The following is a 22,241-nucleotide window of genomic DNA, read 5'->3' as shown; positions in this document are numbered from 1 at the left end:
AAAAAAAAAATATTTACTTTAACTTTACAATTATTGCAGTTCAGTCATATGATTGGTTTCAATTTATTTTTTGTAGGACTAAGGTAGAAAACTTTGACTGCATATTATACTTACAAAGATGTCGAACTCAAGAAAGCAACCCAAGAAGGAGCATACAGGAAGAAGTAATCACAGTTTTGAGTTTGTTGCCTTACCAGAAGGAACTGGATTGAAACCACAACTAGATACTATATTTGCAGAAGTCCAAGCCAGTCTCCCGTCCATTGATTTTGAATTGTCAGACGTAAGTATAAATAGAAATATTCCTTTTTTTTTATTTTTGAAAGTCGTGTTGAAAAAACTTCAATGGCATGAGTAAGTTACTAGTGTGGCAAATTAAAAGTAATACTCAGGGTGTCTACATGAAAGCGTGCAGCATTTTCTGCAGCCGTAAGTGCAGCAGAAACCAATGCAAGCACGGTTGCAAATACCCTTAATAGTACTCACTCTTGACTGTACATGTATCATAGGGTTCTAATTTATTATCGGTACATGTATGTGTGTTTCTCTCTGAAACAACAAATTTTGTAAAAATACAAGTGTGTTCATGATTTGATGCACATGGAACGTACACATTTTTATGTAGAGTACATTAATGTGAATACATATATATAATTATGCAATAACATTTTCGTTGTGATGTTGCACCACAGTTTGTCGATGCTAGTTACATGACGTTTCTCTTGAAAATAATTGTGTGTATTAAAAGTGTGACTTATTGCTTCCCATGAATGTTCATGAATAATTTTGCAAAAGAATGAAGAAGTCAGATTTGGGGGTGGGGGTGGGGAGGGGGAGGGGTTCAATTTGTTCTCCACATGTACATGTAGTCTGTCAAAAATATAAGGTCTGTAACAATAGTGTCACATATGCAAATTTGTCAATGAAGGAAGTGCAAAATGTACTGTATTTTCAGTGTATATACATTTTTACGGTACACACAGTTGTAGGAGAAGAGGATATAAAAGGTAAACATTTAGTATATATGTTTACCATTTTTGTACATTCTGTATTAGAAGTCATTAGGTTGAACTGATATTAGGGATGATTGCACAATGACAAAAAAGCTCAATAAGTGTACTTTTGTTCATTTAGAGGGGAGGGGGTCTGGCATCTTTGTGATTGCTCAACTTCATTTTTGCACTTCTAACCAAATTTCGAAGACTTTCATACCTTCAATAACATCTTCTGTATTTACTACTGAGATGTTGATATGATGATAAAAATATACTTCTAATATGTGACATATAGTGCTGGGTTTCCAGTAGTATTTTGATATGTTTACCATCATCTCGGTAAATTTTTTCATAAGATTGGAAATTCATGTTTACTATCATGTTTTTATATTGCACAAATCGTAGTGGTGTCACTGATACATTTTGCATCATTGTTTACATCATATATAAACGTGTCATGTCGCACTTGTGAACGTTTGTTTAGGGGTGGGGTGGGGGTGTTCTAAACGAACGATGTTTGCTTATATTGAGCTTGTGAGACATTGTGTGATTTTCCTTTATGTAAGCAGACTGTAAAATACAAATTGAATTTATTTTCAAATTTTTTGTTTCAGGCAAGTTCTGATGAAGAAGTTTCAATTTTCAACCGTTCCTTGAGGTCACCATCTGATCCAGACACGTATGAGGATGACAGATTATCACCAGTGACGTGGCAAAATGTGTTGTTGCCTTCCCAAAACCAGCAAGATGATCACACACTCAATTCCTTGGATCATAATAACATTGAGATAAATCACCTTGACAATGACAGCGTCAATGATGAGGAGTTCACACAGAGTTGGGATGATGTTGTTAAACTGGCAGAAGAAGATGCCAAGAAGAATGAAAAGAAAGTGTATCACAGTATGGGGACATCTACTGATGCGCACTTATCAGATGATAAGGAATCTATTGATGAGGACAAAGACTTGAGTCAAGAAAAAGACCTTAAGATTGACAAAAACGAAAACGTAAAATCTTTACGTGAGAATTTACCTGACGAGATGTCTAAGAAAGAAGTCTTACAGAACTCAATTTATTCTAGCTTCCTACCAACTGAAACCCCTCAGTTATCTATGCAAAAGATTGCAGACATTGATATTGACGAATTGTTAGGTGTGATAGACCAGGAGAAAGGCAGTTCTGAAACACTGGGTGAAGGAAAGGATTCTTCGTTGTATACATCAGTTGGAGATAGTGTCTCTGTTAGACCAGGTAAGTTGTGACTCATACACAGGTATATATATGATGTAGTGAGTGCTAAAAGGATAATGAAGTAGAGCTGTTATCAGTCTGCTCTCAAATGATAGCCAATTTTGTTGTTGTGAGTCAAAATTTTAAAAAAAATGGCATTTCTTGTGAGTAAGGAGATACATGTACATGTAGGGGAACACCAAATTTTGGTGTGTCACTAGAAATTCTGTGCCCCAGTGGCGAGTCAAATTAGCTTAAAGGGGCACAGTGGCTGTTATGCCTTATAGATTTATATGGGGACTATTAGCATTTTTATTGTAGTTCAGGACTCCTGTAATAAAGTTGGGAAATCTGGTAGAAATTGCATATTTACATTGCAACTCAACCTTGGTGTGGAACCATAGTACCTAAAGGAAGGAGGGCAGTAGAGTTTGCAAATCATGTATTCATAACAGCAAGTCATGTAGTCCTTTAAAAATACTTGATTCTAAAAATGCTAAGAAACAGTAGTTTCATTTGTACATGTAGATAAACAAAGATCTGTTTGGTTTTTTTCTACTTAATTTTTTTGCAAAAAATGCTGAGTCATATTTTTTTCTGTAAAGAAATGAGATTGAGGAGAAATGTCATGGAATAATTTGAAATGAAAAGTTGGCATTATATGTCCATCATGGTGGCATTTTGTGTTATTTTGTATTGCATAACATCTGCCAATGTATTCAGATCAGTTCTTCAACATAAATGTGTGTATTCCATGCCAATGGTGAGAAATAACTTCTTGAAACAATCTCAACTCATTTACAAATGTTCCTATCAGTGCAAAATTATTCCCTGTACATGTATATGTTATACACATGTACCGTTACATATATATGTTGCATATTGTCAAGTCATGATTACTTTAAATACTTCATGTAATCGTCATGTTAAATTTCCTTCAGCAGCGTAATTTCCTTCTCATTCAAGGACTGAGAACTTTTTAACAAAGCCTATTGTTGTTTGCCATCTCTGATAACAATAGATATGAAAGGGGTCGTTGAGTCTAAGCATTCATAAAGATGAGTGGAGTTTATATGACCTTTTCAGCTATTGTTATACACACATACATGTATACAAAGCTCTGATGTATACACTCCACTTGTACACAATGTACATGTAATTCACATAATTGCTGACTCAGACATGTACTTCCTATCAAAGTGGGGCATGGTGCAAATTTATTTTGCTGAAGTACATTTGTACATTTTGTATTGGAACTTATAATATGTACCATGGTACATACATGTACAGGTACATGGCTGTGACCTGATTTACTTTTTCTTCTTTTTTTTTTCTTTTTTTTTTTTTTTTTTTTGGGGGGGGGGGACACTGTACCATCCCAACCATACCCAACTTCTGTATTTTTTATGTCATACATTGTATACATGTATTCCTGGTGTAAACAATGTAACACTTTACACCCGTACAGTAGTTTATAAGCAAGGTGACAGTGTACAATTCTTGGATGATTCATTGCAAGTACATTGTATAGTTTGTGATAATGTGATCTACATTGTACATGTATCTCATTAAAGAGGCACAGCTGACTTTGTACAACCATTTGGGGGCATACATGTACATGTATGTTTGGTGGCTATTCCAAAGGTACTCACTGTCACAATATTCTATTTACTGAAGCATACTTAGCCATGACTTTTTTTTAATTGACTGAACTTAAACATTGTATTAAGATCATGTAACTTACATGTCACTACATGTACATGTATGTATGATCCAGTGATGCGAGTTATTAATTATAAATACATTAATGCAGATGAAAGCTGTACTATTCATGTACAAATACAAATGTACTGTCCATGTACACAATGTATGCAGTCAACTCAAGTGTTCTAACACAGTGCCAGCCGACAATAGTACATGTAATGTTATTGAGTGTACATGTACTTGTAGAAGACAAGTCTCCACACTAATAATATGATACTCTAGTTTAATCAAGGTTTGATGCAAGTATTTTCACTTTCAGGAGGAAATAGTTGTAAACACACATGAAGCTAGTCACAAGTGCCACTTTATATCATCATTGATGTAAAAATATATTGTATATGTACATAAAAAAGTACTTTCTCTTGTAATAGAAAAATGAAATTTAAACAGAATTACCTGAAACGTTGGCCATCATTCATTTTTAATTTCTGTAATTCGTAAGCAGTGTTATAATTGAGTACTGTACAATTACATGTAGATATTTTTTTGTTTACATAGATAATATATGTAATTGTTAATGTCAACCTATTTTATGTTTTACGTAGAGAGTTCTGAGAGTCAGACATTAATGGACAAGCTAGCTCAACTCTGCATACAGCAGTCTGGTGGTTCTCTAACACAAGAACAGTTAGGTCAGTCTGGTGGAGCTGGGAGGACTAGAAGACTAGCATGGACTGAAGACACCACATCATCCCTGGCATCAGGTGATAGTGGTGATACACAAAGACACAGGTAAGAAACTTGGAAGACAAACAATGTGTATCTCTCAGAATTTTTTTTTTTTTACTGAGCATTCATTGCCTTAGACTGTAACTTGTAAGATATGTCGTGTTGTTCAGCCCTATCACTGTATCAGACCTCTTAACCACTGATAGCGTGGCACGATTGTCAGTATTTTACAGACTATGTATCATTGTCTTTGGCTTGCATCTCTTGGCAAAATGACTCAACTGTTTCAAGAGTTCTGCAATGCCTCAATTCATGGCATTGATGATAGATATGTAGTATTCAGTGCCTTTCCCAATGAGTCAGAAACCAAGCAGCATCAAGGGTATTTGATGAAATTTGTACACTTCTCTGTTTGCCATAATTTTGTTGGTATCCTAAGTAGAAAAAATTTACGTGGGATGAAATGACTACTAGGGAAATCATAGATTTGACTGACTTGCCAGTGATGTTCTTGTTTCAATGTATGATCAAATACATACATGTACAGTGAAATGATCAGTTTGGTTTTCAAAATATGAAGTACAGTGACAAGATGTCTCATTGCAACAATGAGATTGATTGACACTTTGCTATAATTTCATATCTTGTTTGATTACAGGGTATCAAGAGCTTCTACTGGAACTTCTCCACATGTCTTAGTACAACAACAACAGCAGCAGCTGCAACAACAACAACAACAACAACAACAACAAAAACAACAACGTCAACAACCCAAGTCAGAAAAGACAGAAGAAAAGGAAACCATATTTTTGGACCTAAGGGATTTCGACAAAAAGAAACAAGAACAGGTATTGTGGTGTAGACCAAGCAAATATTTATCGAGTCACATCATATTGAAATACAGTGTTTTTACTAAGGTCTGGGAACCCTGGTAACAGAGGAGGGAAATCTAGTAAAATTTGTATTCAGCTTTCCATACCATGATGTACTATAATTTTGGTAGAGAACCCTGGTAAAATACCTTGGGAACTCAGGGAGATTTTACCTTCACTTACTGCCCTTAATAAAAACACTGAAATATACTTGAAAGTGTCAAGTTTTAATCTGAGAGAGCACCTTTAAGATGATCTATCAGTAATTAATACATGTAATTATTAACAGCATAGACAGTGGTAGCTATAGTACTCATGTACATATGAATGTGCTTAAGAAAATAAATCAAAATGAAAACAAAATGAAGTTCAGATGTTGTAATAGCAAACTGACTTTCAACACAACTGAGACATTTTTTCCAAAGGTTGGGTAAAAGTTTGTTAAGATTTGTGTGTGGTTGGTGAATGTAAGAAATGTTGTATATGTTGACATAGCAACAACAACACCAACAGTCTGTTAGGTACACTGTGATGGGCACTTTCATCAGCCAACCCCTTTAATAGCAAGGCCAATGATAGTCTGGGACAATGATAGTCTAGGCCAATGATGGTCTAGGCCAGTGATAGTCTTGGCCAATGATAGTCTAGGCTAATGATAGTCTAGGCCAATGATAGTCTCGGTTACCCAGACTCTCGTCGTTTGGGGCTCCATCCCTAGCAAGAATCTGTGATATTGCTATAAATAATTGCACCCCCAACACCAAGAGTCTGGGTAGCTAAGACTATAGGCCAATGAGAGCTAAGCGTCATCATATATCTTACAGTCTATAACATCAATCAATAAAGATAATGATATATATGTAGTTAATATTGACTTGTTATTGACTTGGTTGATATTTTCACAGGCGGCCAATAAAGATGCCATACAGAGAATACTGGGAATACAAAAAGATACAAGGTATAGTAAGAATATGACAGAACCGCATGATGCACAGCTCAGCTAGAAGTGTGGCCTACTCAAGGTATTTGCATGAGTGTTTGCAGCGTTTTCTGTAGCCATACTTTAATGAGTGTAGTGAAAGTGCAATAGAAAACAATGCAAGCACAAGTACAAATATCCACGAGTATCCACTATGGAACTCACACCGAATGGGGTTCTGTTAATATTACATATTTTAACCAAAACAGCAAATTTTCCCCAAAAATGGCACTATGTGATCACATGCTTTTGTGTACAACTAACAAGCATGACCTAATTTGCATATAATTTGCATACATGTATGCAGGAATGTTTTCCTTAATGCACTGCAGCAGTGCATAATACCTCGTAGTATGAGTTCAAATTATCACTGATACATTAGGTAATAATGCTGATACATGTGTATTTGTTGTAGTGATGATTTATCAGATGATGGCAGTGAAGATGACTTATCAACATGGCATGAACAAAGACGTCATATCAGAGATACCATCACCAGTGGTAAAGTACCTACAGAAGACATGTGGGCCACCTCCAAGAAACCCACACCATATAAACCAACCAGGTCAGTGTGTCTACTTTTGGTGTATCTCGATATTAAACATTTAAAATACATTCTAGCTGTAACTGGGTTGCAATTTTTTTTATCAGACATTCAACGATTTACTTGTTGTAAATTGTTAAACTACCATTAATTATACAATCATTTAAATTAGAGGCCTATTTGATCAATTTGTAGTATCGTAATAAGTTGAAATGGTTTCTGCTAAAAATGAGAGTTGAGAGTGCAAGATGATGGAGTAATATACAAATGTAAAGAGTGGAATTTTATGGATTCAAAGGAAGCACATTGACAGTTGAGCGTATGTTTTCAAAAATGAGTAGACCACAGGCTATGTTTCCATGGAGATTGATAATCAAGAATTACTTTTGCCCCATTAATAGGAAAGTCAGAAAGATAAGGAAGAGTGAAGTATATGCCCAGCAGAATCAAAATGAAGTGAAATCCGTCCAGAATGATATTACAGAGAAAGTAAGTATTTACTTTCTTGACTATATGTTTGTTGTTCTATCCGACAGTAATGTTGATTTGTGTTCAAAGCGAGATCAAATGTATCATTGTATATGCTTACGCACTATCAGTGTCTTTATTTTGTTTTATGCAATTTCTATTCTAACAAGAATGTGACATAAACAACATCATGCTACCTAATTGAAACTCTATTGTCACTCTGGTTTGGTAGTAAAGTAGAATTAGTGACAAAATCATTGTTAACGACTGTAGTGATCATAAAGGGAATTTTACTAGAAAATGATTAATTTGGTAATATTTACCAATTGTTTACTTTCCGTGCATGTGTAGAAAGCTGACTCGTCACCTGACATAGCAGTTTCCATCCCTGAGCCGTCCAAACCTGAACCGTCCAAACAGACATTACAAACTGAAACCAAAGAAGAAGAAAAGCAAAGAAAACTTGAGGCTGCCAAGAAAGTACGTGAACAACGAGAACAAGAAAGACAGACAAGATTACGACTACAGAGACAGTTAGAGACGTTGAGACCCAGATGTTCAGCTTCAGGAAAACACAGATGTGCAGATAATACGCCAACAGTTTTTGATTTGGTAAGATTTTTAAAAGATATTTTTGTAAGTTGTAGCACAGGGCGCAGTGAATGTTAGCAATGATTTGATTTGATTTGATTTTTTTTTACTCTGAATTTTCTATTGTTTTTCTTTACCCAGTCTTTCCCTCGACTGAATATTCACCATCTTTCTTGACAGAATAAAGACCCTTTGCTGAGTATAAATAATCAGTATGCAAATGCATTTATATTTGTTGTGATAATCTCCCAGAAGATGAGATACATGTAGTAGGTAAACTGTGAATGAAACTCATACCTTGGTAATTATAAGGTGTGAACTGTTTTCATTTAGATAAAAGGAATTGAATAGAAGGAAAGGGAACAAGACTAGTGAATGAGGTAGAGAAAAACAAAAAGAAAAATCGGTGTTATTAACCACGAAAAAAAATCAAATTTAATCATTACTAATATTTGATGATGCAACTCCACATGTATCATGTTTACATTTATTTTTATTCTGTGAGGCCACTCTAAATGTACATGTATTGCGTTTACCATTTTGTGAAGCCATGCAAAATGTATCGTGTTTACCACTGTGACATTGATTCTGTGCAGCCAGTCTACGTGTTGTGTCCCATATGAGAGGGAGATAGTTGATGTGTATTAATCTTTCTATTTAACAGGAAGCATCGTATGAACCTGCACCACAAACACTCCCTCCAATATTGAAAGCAGAACAGGAATGTATTATGTTGAATATCCACATATCTAGTAATGGTGAGGTGATATCACATCGTAGTAGTGGAAATAGAAATGTTGACAACACTACTGGTATATCAGCTACGTACGCTACACTCTTAACATGGTTACTGTCCTTAGTGCCTGAGAATTACGACTTCCTACAACATGATGTTGCGGCACCATCAAGTAACGCAAATAACGAGTTGCCATCAACAGAAGCACCGTTCTATGTCATTGGTTTACAACAACTCTGGCAGGAGAAGTTTCTTTCTCTGGCTGTTGCCATCACCCCAAGAGATAAAGCAGCAATTAAGAACACGCCAGCAAAGAAGAAATCGCGAGTTCGTGACGAGTTCAAGGATTGCTCACCTTTTCAAAAAAGTGTTGCCAAGTTTCTATCTACGAATGTCCTGAACAGTGTTTGCCCATGGTTACAGAGCTCATTTGCATACAAGGTTGGTAGCAAAGGTCAAATGTTGAAATCTACAACATGCGATAGCAGTGGTGTCCAGAAAGATGGATCATACATGCCACCACTGCCTGCTGTGACTTCCAAACCGTTGTCAACATTTGTCGCAATAAATCGTGACCCTAATGCTGTGTCAAATGTATTTGGTTCATCTGTCGGCTTTTTCTGGCAGACAGTGGAATGTGAAGAAAACGTTCTAGATCAAGATGTTTGCCAAGAGTACAACACTAACTCTGATATACAAAATACGCTAAGTTTAATCTACAAGAATATCTACCGAGATCCATATGCCATGGTAGGTGTGTTATACGGAGTCCTGCAGGAAGGCCTGGATCTATGTGGCATTCGGCTACTGTACCCGACAGGAAACTTCATACCAAGTACCCACTCGACAGTCAGTGTGAATGATCCAAAACTTGGTGGTGATAAAAACAACCAGTCAGACAGCGATTTGAATACAATGAACACTATCGGTGCAATTGTAGCGTTAGCATTACGAGGACACGGTGCTAGAAGTAAGTGGTTGGATGCTGTTGGTCCGTCAGATCCTCAGCTAGCCAGACGCACCGATCCACAGTCACTGTGTGCAAAGTTTGGTGGTGAATCAAGAGATGAGGTGTGGTTGTTCTGTCCACGCAATCCAGCAAGAATAAACTCAGAGCTTGCACGATGGTTTGGAGGACGTGTACCACCGAATGGTGTTATTGATGTTGGTGTTACCAATCCCATGGTTTCGTCAAAGAACAAACGCATGCAGCAAAGTCCAAACAAAAAGAAAGCCAAGAAAGGTTCATATTCTGATGAGCAATCTGCCGAGTCCGATCTCTCGTTGTTGTTACCAAATCGACGTCCACCAGCAACGCTTACTGCGACAACATGTGGCGATGTATTCCTAGTGATATCACCATTGATACCAACTCAATATATTGGTTTTGTGCTCAGTGTGTGTCATAACAGAGGGTTCCAGGTACGAGGAATACGGCGGATGAGAATGAGTGTGAAAAGAGCTAACAACATGGGTAAGTTACAATTTTCTTTAGTAAAAACATCGACACTGGGCAAGAATTTGGAACAGTACATTGACTATATACATGTACAATACATGCAAATGACTGTAGATTATAGAGTATGTATAGCATACATGTACATTATTCATCACATGTTAATCGTGATGTAATACATGTATAACAATCTAGCAAGTAATAAGTTCAAGTAATGTTTCTTACAGGTTTTGCATATCTGAAAAATACATGTGCCCAACCTTAACTGAAAACATTTCAGTCCTTTTAAATTAGATGAATTAGTACAACATACATATACTGGTGATTACTTGCATTCATATGCACTCATACTAGTGGTATTTGCACTGCAGTGCACTACAGAAAAACATTTATTGCATACCTGTATGCAAATAGTATGTAATAAGAGCTGAATCATTTCTTGCACATGAAAGTGTGTGATCATACATGATATATACAGTATGATATGTAGGGAATTTGCTGTTTTGGATTTTGTAATACTAGTATTGGTAATAAAAGAACCCCACGCCATGCAAGTTTAAGTGTGGGTACTTGGGTATTTGCCCCTGTGCTTGCAGTGAACTCGTGCAAGTATGACCACAGAAATCACTGCAGGCTCTTGTGGAAATATCCTGAGTACTCCACACTTGCACTCGCATGTCATGGGGTTCTGTCTTATCACCTGTCTACTTGTCATTGATGGTACTTTGTACACTGGATAGATATCAGTGTGTAATCAACATACCAATAAATGATCCAGACTGTTACATTTGACAACTTGTAAATTCATTGGATACATGTACTTTACTAATACTTGTACAAGTTGTAGGGTGTGATCACTAGGTTGTCATACATGCTTCCGTATGTACAACAAAATTAGTGAAATATAAGAAAAAGACATACATGTACGAACACACACACACACACACACACACACACACACACACACACACATTACACCTGTACAACTGAAAACGTGGTTTATACCAAATATTAACTCATCCTTTACTTAATCTCATCCCTCTGCATTTTAATGGTTTCACCTGTACTGCAGAAAAGGAGTGGGTTAAACCAAATATTTCATAATGGTAGGGGTGACTGCATTTACATGTAGTAAACTTAACTATTTGTTTGCAGGTATCCAGGGTACACAGCTAGCAGCATTTTGTCCGATAGCATTCCATACACCAACGTCACCCATGAATCTAGACGATGCAATCCATGAACAGTTAGAGAGTGGACCCAGTAGTTCAAGGCAACCTCCAAGACCTGGTACTGTACTCCTACTTAGGAAAGAGAATGCCACACACCAAGTACACTCCCTCATTGAAGCTTTGATGGTGAAACTGTCATTGCTTGGTAAGCAACAATGTACTTTATTCAAATGGTGATGGCATTACATTAATTAAAATACCAGAAGGCTCTTGCTTGCAATTACTACTTCTGAATCTTTGATGAGGAAACTTGTGTTGCTTAGTAAGGGACAATAGCATAATGTCACACAAGCTATATCAATAACTGAAGTTCGTTTAGGCCAAAATCACCCCCCTCCCCCTCCTCAATCAACTGTTCACAAGTGTGACATTGACACACATATATATGATGTAACGCAAGCTGAAAATTGAAAATTGTAATGGCGACACCACTACAATCGATACAATATAAAAAACATGGTTAGTACATTAAAATGCTAACCATAGACAGGAAATACTTCCTTGTCTATGACTAAACACAGTACTGTATATCACATAAGCAGTACATTTTAATCAACTTATCAACATCTCAGTTGTAAATACAGAACCTGTTATCATTGAAGGCTTGAACATTTTCTAAAGTTTGTTTTAAGAATGCAAAATGAAGTTCTTGATGCCAGATCCCCTCTCCGCTAGTATGACTATTTTCTTCCATGTTGCCAACGTTACATAAACCTTTGAGTTTGTCTTTGTTTTAGGTTTATTACGTGAGGTTCAGATCAGCTATGATGACCAGGTGAAGTCATGCCACTGTTTCCATGCTGCTGCGTACAGTGATAACCTCTTACAGTGTCTAGGTGGTGATTTCACTAGAACTCCTCACCATGAAACAAGGTCTAGTGTGCCAGCAACGGGTCATTTCTACTCCAATGCCGAACTCGAACAAGTCGTCGTTATCACTCTGTCTGGTGTCCCTACCATGAAGTGTATCGGTAATACGCTAGGAAAAACTCTTGCACTGATAGAGAAGGTAAGAACTTAAGATTTGAAGAAAGAAAAGGGATTGACGGGTGGGGTGCGAGGAAGGAAGAGTGAGTGAGAGAATATCGTATCACATTGATCAGTGTCCGTACTATGAAGTGTATTAGTAATGCATCAGAAAAACGTTCATGGGCGGCAAAGGTGAGAAGTAAAGATTGTAGAAAGAAAATGAGAAGGGCAGGGGAAGGGAGGAATGGAGAGGAAATATCACACTGACCAGTGTTCCTACTATGAAGTGTTTTAGTAACACATTAGAAAAGACTTTCACTGATGATGAAGATGAGATGTAAAAATTATAGAAAGCAAATGGGAGAGGCAGGGGAAGGAAGGAAGGTAGAATACCGGTATCACTCTGACCGTGTCTTGACCATGAAGTGCATTGGTAATAGTAGATGGCGAGAAGTACAGATTTGTAGAAAGAAAAATAGAGGGGGGGGGGGGGAGACAGAGACAGTAATGATGTGGATGGAAGGTGGGTGTGTGTGTGTGTGTGTGTGTGTGGGGGGGGGTTATATAGGTCAGATGTAATGAATATTTGCTGTACATGTAGAATACCGAAACTATGTTTGGAAGGAAATAAAAATAACAGAATTAGTCAAATGCAACACTCTTTATGAAAATCAAGGAGTTTGACATTGTTTAATCTTTACTGTACAATGTATTCCTTTAACAGCCTTGCCCTAGTGATAACACAGATGGCCTTGAATTACTTGGTATCAAATGGTTACCAGCATTAACCACCATCCAAGCTAAAGAAATTACACCTTTTGAAGTCGGAGACAGATTATGGCAGACCAGTATCCATTCTCTGATGTCCTCCCCAACTCTGATTTGTGTTTTCCGAGGAATTAACGCATTCCAGCAATTACATTCCGTACTGAACATTCCCAAATCTGTCACTGGGCTGAAGACGACACTTCGTAGTAGCCCGCTAACTACGCTAATGTCGCCCTCAGCTGAGGTTGCATATCGGCAGGCTGCCATGTTTTTCCATGACAGAGAGTTATATGCAGACCCAACTATGCGACCAAACTTGAAGTACCTGCCACCAGTCAGGACAGGTCATATGGTGACCCCAGGCACACCAGGAAGCCCCTCAGACTACTGGACAAATGATGATGGACTCCCTAGTAAAGGCAATAAAAGCAAAAAACATGGTGGGCGACAGAGAGCACCAGATATTGTGTATATTGAAGAGTCTATATATGATACAATGTTGTCGGGTGAGTACAAACACAGTTAACATGAAATACACCTCAAAAATCAACTGTTTTAATCTTTTACTGTCACTTTGAAAGATAACCCTTAACCTAAGTAATACGTGTAATATATATTTTGAATTTCTTCAATCAGTGGTAAATTTGCACAATTTAAAAAAAAACATGAAATTGAACCCAGAACTTAAAGTGGTCATATGGATGAGGATTTAATACTTATTTTGGATTTTTAATCTATAAAATAATTTTATCATGGCTTTGTACATGAAAAATCAGAGTGAAACAACACTGACCAAGTTTGTGATTGTAACTCAGTACACAACAACATTCTAAAATATGTGTAAAAAGTTTGTTATTGTACATACAATAACAAACATTTTAAACAGTTATTAATACTTTGCAATTTATTGAGTTACAAAATAGGACTTGACATATGTTGTTTCACATTTGCTTTTCAAGTAGGAAGCCATGATAAAATTGTTTTATAAATTAAAAATCCAAAATAATATCAAATCCTCATCCATATGGCTACTTTAAGTAATAAAGTACATTTTGAATTTCTTCAATCAGTTGTAAATTTGCACTATTTAAAATAAATTAGAGGGAACATTAAAATTGTAATGAATGTGCATTTTGAAATTCTTCATTCATTGCTAAATTTGCACTATTTCAAAAAACCTGAGAGGAAACTCTGAATATGTACTAAGTAATTATACATGTATGTACATTAAAAAAAGTACTAATCTATCAACCATTATAAATCTACAGGTCCAAGACCTCTGACTACAGTGGCAGTGATCAAACCAGATGCCTTACATCGTCACCTTGCTAAACTTTTGAAACGGATCTGTCAGGAAGGGTTCAGTGTCATTGGGATGAGACTGGAAGTACTGTCTAGAGATGATGCCAAGGTCTTAGTACCAGCTGAAGACAAGACGGTGAGAAACAGAACATTACCAATCATTATACCAATGCTCAAGCCATTTAGAACAAAAAATATGGAATATATACTGTGGTCGTTCTACGTATTGGTGACTCACCACAACGTGTGTCTATGTCACCACAGCGCATATCTACAAGTGCACCTCACTGGTTGTGCTGTGTTCAAAATATTAGAAATATTAGTCAAAACTTTCAAAATTGCCGTTACTTTCCCTGATGTTTCTTTGATATTAATGGTGCTGGTATAATTATGTTATTGTCGAAATTTTTCTTCATTCAGCTGGAAAATACTTGTGACCTAATCTTAGTGACAAAGACCCCTTAGGTCACTCATTTTCCTTGGCTGAATAAATAAAAATATTGGGAATAACTAGTCTATCGACTCATAGTGACAAAGACCCTTTAGGTCACTCATATTTCCTTGGCAGAATGAAGAAAAATATTTGCCTCAACATCAAATTATAAGTCATATTGTCTTTGAACAGCAATATGGATCATATGCACTGGTTGTTATACATCATGACAACCCATGTCTACGTCACTGGTTCTGCAGTGTTATAAAAAAAAAATTAGTCCATGTGTTCCAAATCACCATTATTTTCCCAAATTTCTTATAAATTATGCTTCAGAAGGTATAATTATAATAATCTCAATATTTGTCTTCATTCAGCTGGAAAATATGTATGATCTAAGGGGTTGTCACTACTCATCTAGCACCTTGTAGGGAAAGGGTTTCTTAGGTCATTCATATTTTCCTCACAATCAGGTGAACAGAAAATTATTGGGAAAATAATCTATCATCAGTATTAGTAGCATCATTTGTATTTAGATTAGGTTTGATTGTGAATGCCCATTATTGTGAAATGTATGTGACTGTCACACAACTCTTGTTGTTGTTGTTGTTGTTGTTATTGTTGTTGTTGTTTGTATGTAAACAAAAAAACTACAAGTTGGGAAACACAGGATTAATATGGGACACAACAAGACACCCACAAACTTCCTTAGAAGAGTGAACTTGTTTAATTTGCAACAGAAATTGACATATTGATTATTGACAGGGTATTTATATGACATGCTGAATGAATTGTTCTTTGTTTTCAGAATGAAGTGTTGTGTAACATGCATTTAGACTACCTGACGTCAGGTCCTGTGTTACTACTATGTTTACAACGGGAGAATGCAATAAAGAAGTTACTGGATGTAGTTGGCCCAGTGAATCCACAGGAAGCCAAGAAAGTCAACCAGTTTTTGTGGAGGAGTTTGTTTGGTGTTGATCCAATCAACAATGGATTACATGGTAAGATTTAAAACATCGAAAGTTACTGGGACTGTTCTCTATTTCCATGGTGTCGAAAATTGTAACTTTGTGACGTAGCATCACCTTTTATAGTTAATGTATGTGCATCGTTTGATTGGCTGTGAAATGAAACATTGTTCATTGACAAGTAAAGACAGCTGTACACGTAAATGGTAACTATTTGTTCAATGACCAATGTGTGCGGAGATCAGGCTTCTTCCGAGTAGTGTCTAATAAGTGAGACAGTGAAAGACCATGTAACACGTTATAGGTGGTTAGGAGAGAACTTTGGAATAAATGCTGTATTGTACTTGCTCCCAGTGTAATTCCTTTAGTATTGGTGTAATAATGTGTTCATGCTTGTTAATCTGCGTGAAAAAACTCTAATGGTTTTATCAGCGATCCATGACAACTGTATGTATATGAGCAGTCATCAATATACTTGTAATTTTATAATGCGTTTCCTTCTTTCACTGTCAGCTTCCTGTAGTTATAGTGGGTCAGTTTTGGAACAGAAGTTGTTCTTTTCAACCGGTCTGTGTTGTCAAGAAACTCCAGATCTGAGAGCTGAGAAGGTAAGAATATTCATAGTCATACATATAATAACGTGGCTGTTACTCAAATCAGTCAATATTTATACATACATGTACCCGGTATATAATAACATGGCTGTTACCTAAATCAGTCAATATTTATACATACCCGGTATAATAACATGGCTTTTACCCAAATCAGCCAATATTTATACATCTAATGACATGGATATGGATGCTACCAAAATCAGGGTAATGTTAGGGATCATAATGTAAGCTATTGTATTGGGGAAACTTAATATTTTAATTTCATATGAAAATGATTAGCGTTTTGAAAATAAAATATAATTTTCATTTTTACAATAGAGATGGAAATGACAAAGCGTGTGATATCACTGATTTACATGTATATTCAGGGAAAACTTTTGTATGAAACACAAATTGTTTGTGAAACTCAATTAAAATGACAATTTGACTTCATATAAGATGTATCAATTTATCATCTGTTTAGTCATCACCATATCAGCAAAGAGCATCAAAAGCCAGTACTTATTCATGTACATAGTGATGCTGTATAAGTACTATATCTTGTTGTGAGGAGTAATTTTTCCAATAATAACGAGATCCAAAGGTGACTGGAGCAAAGACCTCGAGTAGCAAGATGTGGAACACTATTTGACAAATAACATATTTATATAAATCACACGTGACTACAAGTTCATTTTCGAATATCTAAAAATACTGTTTCATTTCAAAATAAAATCACTTCCACAATTGGTGTCCAGCATCATATCATCCAATCATGGTGCACGTTTATTCCTGCCAATGATCGTATGAAATAAATTCGAAGTACACCTATGTGGTTAAAGACAGTCTATTGTCAGATATTGACTTTCATAACACAACCTGTATTTCCCTACAGTTGACATGTCCAGCCAATGATCCTATCATAGACAATGGAATAGATTCTAAGTACACGTATGTGGTTAAAGACAGTGTATCTTCTACTAATGGTATATCAACTGATGGGTTGGCCTCAATGTGTACAACTACTAGGAGTATGGGTAAGATGACATTTCAGATTGCTAAGAAATTGTAGTGACATTCAAAATGCCTTCACCGCCAACCAAATATTGTGTTTTAGCCAAAACTTAGAAATCTTTATTGATACCAATATCAATATCAAACTGTCAAAAGAGAAATGAAAGTGAAATTTGTATAAAAACAACGTTAAGTAAATTGACTACAGAAGTGATACAAGTAAATCCTGTCAAGGACCTTGGACTGTAATAACTTGCTTAGACTTGAATTAGTGAGTGGATTGTTGTTAGAGTCATACCCCTAAATTAAGATGTAGTTCCCAAAATATACAGTCAGACTTTTCAGAGAAGTGCTTTCTGAAATTTTATTTAGACTCTTCAGTTGTATTGTAAATAAAGTTCAGACAATTTATTGAGTTTGTGGAGGGTCTATGGTTTAATACATCCTGAATGGAAGGAGAGGATTTCAATAATGCTGCCGTGGAGAATGTACAGTCTCTTACTGTACTGTAATAATAGGATAGAAATCCTATGAGATAGAAGTGCAAGTGATGGTGTTCTTGAGGTATTTGCATGAGTGCTTGCAGTGCACTCTACAGTCATATTTTCATAAGGTTTGTTGACCTCTTGCAAGTGCAGGAGAAAACACCACAAGACTGTAAATACCTATGATTATCTACTAGTACACTTTCACTTGGTTGTCATGATGACCTGTTATGACATGTTTATAAATCTGAAACAACAAAATTCTGTACAAAGCACAACATGTGATCGTGCAATTTTATAATTTTGTGTACAAGGAAAAATTTCTAGATGACCTTCATTTGCAAATAATTTGCATACTGGTATGTAAATTATACAACAATTTTAATGGTATTGCTCTGCATTGCAAATACCACTAGGTATGCATTGACATTGATGTAATTGATCATTAGCACATAATTATGTAATAATGTGTATACTTTGTTTATATGTTTCAGGTACGAGTACAAGTTCAACAGACTTACTGCCAATACACAGTTCTATTTGTCAAACCAACTGTGTAGTGTTCATGCCACAGTTACAGATATCACTAACTAGGAGTCGTAAACCAGGCTATATACAGTTAATTGATGCCTTTGTGTCACTAGGGTTTCATATCGTTGGTTTGAGAATGGTGTGGTTCACACTGTTGCAGGCACAACACTTTGTGTCAATAACACCAACACCAAATCCACACTTGGTAAGTGTTGTGCACTAATATACTTTGTGTTGATTACAAAGACTGTTCATTGCCAAGGAATTCCAAATCCGAATACCGTAGTTTGATGTCTACATGTGTATGTAATATGTAAAATCTACCATGCTCTGAACTCATCGTGATTCCAGCACATATTGTAGGATTGATATTAGCTAGTTAAATAGTAAAATTAGAAATTAACCATTTATCCAACATGATTTAACTTTTTACTCACAGACCAACTGTTTACTGTGTTAGATGTGTTACTATTTAGTAATAGAAATTCAACATTTCTCCAACATGATTTTACTTTATACCCACAAACCAACTGTTTATTCTGTTAATGTTATATGTGTTACTATCTTAAATTAGTGATTTCTTAAAGAGTTGTTTTGTGTTTTACCCACAGGCTGAAGTTTTGTGTCAAGGTCCAAGTATTGCAATAGCAATTGAAAGAGATAATGCTGTAACATGCTTTGATCAAATCTTAATGAGGTCAGTGTACTGTATTCTCATTACTACTGGTATTATGCCGTTCTCAATTCTGTAAACCCAATTCTGTATAACTGGAAATTGAAAATGCACTTTTATTTTCGCTGAAGTTCGAGTACGACAACTTGTATGAAAATAACATTGAGGAGAAATTTGATGGTTACATCATAGACATTAGTTAGAGGGGAAACCAGTGTGCGTAAATTCTCAGTACCTGCAATAGCTTTTTGCCTCATCCTATAGAGGGTCAAACTAGAGCAAGAAGGTCGACTTATTTTCATGCGTGCCTATACTATTAGTAATGCATGTGAAGCGGATGGAGCGAAAGTTATGGTGTGAACCAAGAAATTGAATGTTTGTTATTTTATAATGTGCGTAGAGGGAGAAATATTCTATTTCAGGTACTGAGAATTACACTGCACTTCTTGACTTGTGTCTCGTGTTATACGAAAATAATTATGTATTGTAATATTGCAGTATACCGTATTTGAATCCAAAGGTCTTGGATTACTACTGCTAAATGTCTGTTACAAGGATAACACTGAATCATTCTTGTGTTCATTTATCTTGTAATCATTGGCTGAAATATGTACATAAAGATGTGTACATACTTTACCACACTGATACTAAATGTATGTGGATTCTAGCTTTGTGAGAGTGTTTCTTCTGAAACATCTGAGTTTTCCTCAATTATAATATAGTAGAAATGATGATGGCTCAGTGTTTCATGGAATGTGATGTTTTAAACATTGGTTACTTTCCTACTGATAATCAGCATGGTAACTTGACTATTTCTACAACCCCACTGTGCGCAGCACCTACATTTTTGTATATTTATAATTGTTTCTTTTGTACTTGAAGTTTGTCTGAATATGTGTAAGACATGTCTTGTCTTATGAGTGAAACACCAAAGGCAAGATAATGTGTACTGTATTTAGACTTTTGTTTCACCATACTGAGATAGATTTGACAGTAAGTGCATGTGTTTGTCTATAAAGTCAAAACATACTGATATGATTATAGTGAGTGAAGTAAATATGACCTCAATAAATTGAATTTTGATTGATTTGATCTTTTACATGAATAGTCCATTCCAAGGAGAATTATTGCTGTCAAAATATGGTAAACTTATTATGCGACCCAAAGATACAACACAGGTGAGTACACTAATTACAACAAACAAACCTATCGGTTGTTCTTACTTTCCCATGACAACCACTAATATCTATTGAAATGTGTATAGCTATTTTGTATCTGTATATATATAACTAGTAATTATTTCACCAAAATGTAGTAGAATTATATTGATAGGTAGTTCTAGTCAAATTCAGTTTCATCTGTTTCAGTGATTGTGCTTTTTATGTAGGTTTTCTTTCATTGTTGATGTAATTTATTTGTATTGCAAACCAGGGAAATTGCCAATTTTTTCCTTTTTTCTGCTGTCATTGAGGCTTTCACAATTACAAAATGTTGCCAGTACATAAATTTGTTTTTAACATTCTATGCACCTCAGAAATAAGTCGCAAATTTGAAATTGTGCTAATCTAGGAAACTTCAACTTCAACCAATGCTTTGTGAAAATTAGGAAGAAAGAAAAGGGAGGGTTTACCAAACAGATTTTTAAAAAAATAGAGAACAAGATGATGTAAATTTTATCCATGTAATATTTCAAAATTGCCACTAAATACTGTGTTAACTCGATAGGAAAGTAAATGATTGAACGAAATGGTTACCATAAATAAAGAGTCAAATTTCGAACAAAATGATGTAAATTTTATCCATGGAATATTTCAGAATTGCCATGGAATATTATGTTAACTACATTGGAAAGTGAGAGAGTGACAATTTCCTTAAAAATGAGATGGTTACCATAAACTGTCAAATAAACAAGTTATGATTTTGAAAAGAACTAAGCTTTCAAGTTTGAGAAAATTATTAATCAAATTATTTTGATTTTCAAATAAGTAGGTCCAATCTTTCTGAGATAAGTAAGGTAACCTATACCAGAAGATTTATAAATTCCTCAACACTTACATTTATGATCTGTGTATTTCAAAAAATATGTAATGTTCACTCACTATGCCTTTTATTCCTTTGTTGCAGGCTACCAAGTTTTTAGAGTTCTTCTTTGACAAGTTGATGCCAAACAGCCAGAGACAAATTCTACCAACTCAGTAAACTTTATACCAGGACAATAACAAGTATATAAAATTAACCAAAATAATGTACTTGTACCGTCAAAAAGACGCATTGGATAAAACGGCAATACTTACTAGGAATGACCAACATACAGGATGCTTGCTTTTAGAAGCACAACATCTTGGTACTGTTTGTTCAATGTAAAGATACTTTCCCTCTATTTGGAAGGGCACAAGCTGGGGTTTTACAATTTGTTTAGAATTAATTTTGCTGCATAATTACCCTCTTCATGTCAAGTCCATGTAAAAGATAATGTCCGTGGCAAAAGGGTACTGATTCTCGCACTAATCTACTTACTGAAGCATACTGAACTTTGACTTGGTGACAGAAATCAACTTTGCACTCGGGCATAATATATATAAACAATTCGCTTAGATGATTTAGTATGTAAAAGTCAAGGAAATGTCTTGTTATACATGTATATGCACCAGAGATTACTTGCACCAATACTAATGGTATTTTGACTGCAGTGCAGTAACGAAAACACTAATTGCAAACCTGCATGCAAATGAGGGTACGATCATAACTTTTATGTGAAAGTGTGTGATCATTAATATTTTTAATGGAAATTTGCTGTTTTGTATAACAGAACACCATGCCACATCAGCACTCATGCTTGCAGTGTTTTCTGCTGTAATTTTACTCACTACTGTCTTGAAAAGCTGCAGAGAACACTGCAAACACTTGTGTCAAAACTGCAAGTATGTCACACTTGCACTCTAGTGTCATGGGGTTATGTCATA

The 22,241-nt window shown here is 35.7% G+C and overlaps 1 protein-coding gene across 1 annotated transcript; it reads left to right on the top strand.

The window, feature by feature from the left end:
* The first annotated feature begins 118 nt into the window (after positions 1-118).
* LOC144439817 (dynein axonemal assembly factor 8-like) lies at positions 119-21,524 on the top strand. Its single transcript, XM_078129050.1, has 20 exons — positions 119-283; positions 1,610-2,249; positions 4,538-4,724; positions 5,401-5,509; positions 6,439-6,491; positions 6,928-7,077; positions 7,458-7,545; positions 7,876-8,136; positions 8,780-10,325; positions 11,463-11,684; positions 12,277-12,548; positions 13,233-13,782; positions 14,545-14,714; positions 15,820-16,015; positions 16,496-16,590; positions 17,471-17,612; positions 18,569-18,810; positions 19,217-19,302; positions 20,387-20,456; positions 21,403-21,524. The coding sequence occupies exons 1-20, from the start codon at positions 119-121 to the stop codon at positions 21,475-21,477; spliced, it is 5,319 nt and encodes a 1,772-aa protein (XP_077985176.1). The 3' UTR covers positions 21,478-21,524.
* Positions 21,525-22,241: the final 717 nt, after the last annotated feature.

The sequence above is a fragment of the Glandiceps talaboti genome, chromosome 9 (genome assembly GCF_964340395.1).
Source record: "Glandiceps talaboti chromosome 9, keGlaTala1.1, whole genome shotgun sequence".
In the NCBI taxonomy this organism is placed as follows: Eukaryota; Metazoa; Hemichordata; class Enteropneusta; family Spengelidae; genus Glandiceps; species Glandiceps talaboti.
The sequence above is the reverse complement of the archived record's forward strand: the minus strand, read 5'-3'. Positions and strand labels throughout refer to the sequence as shown.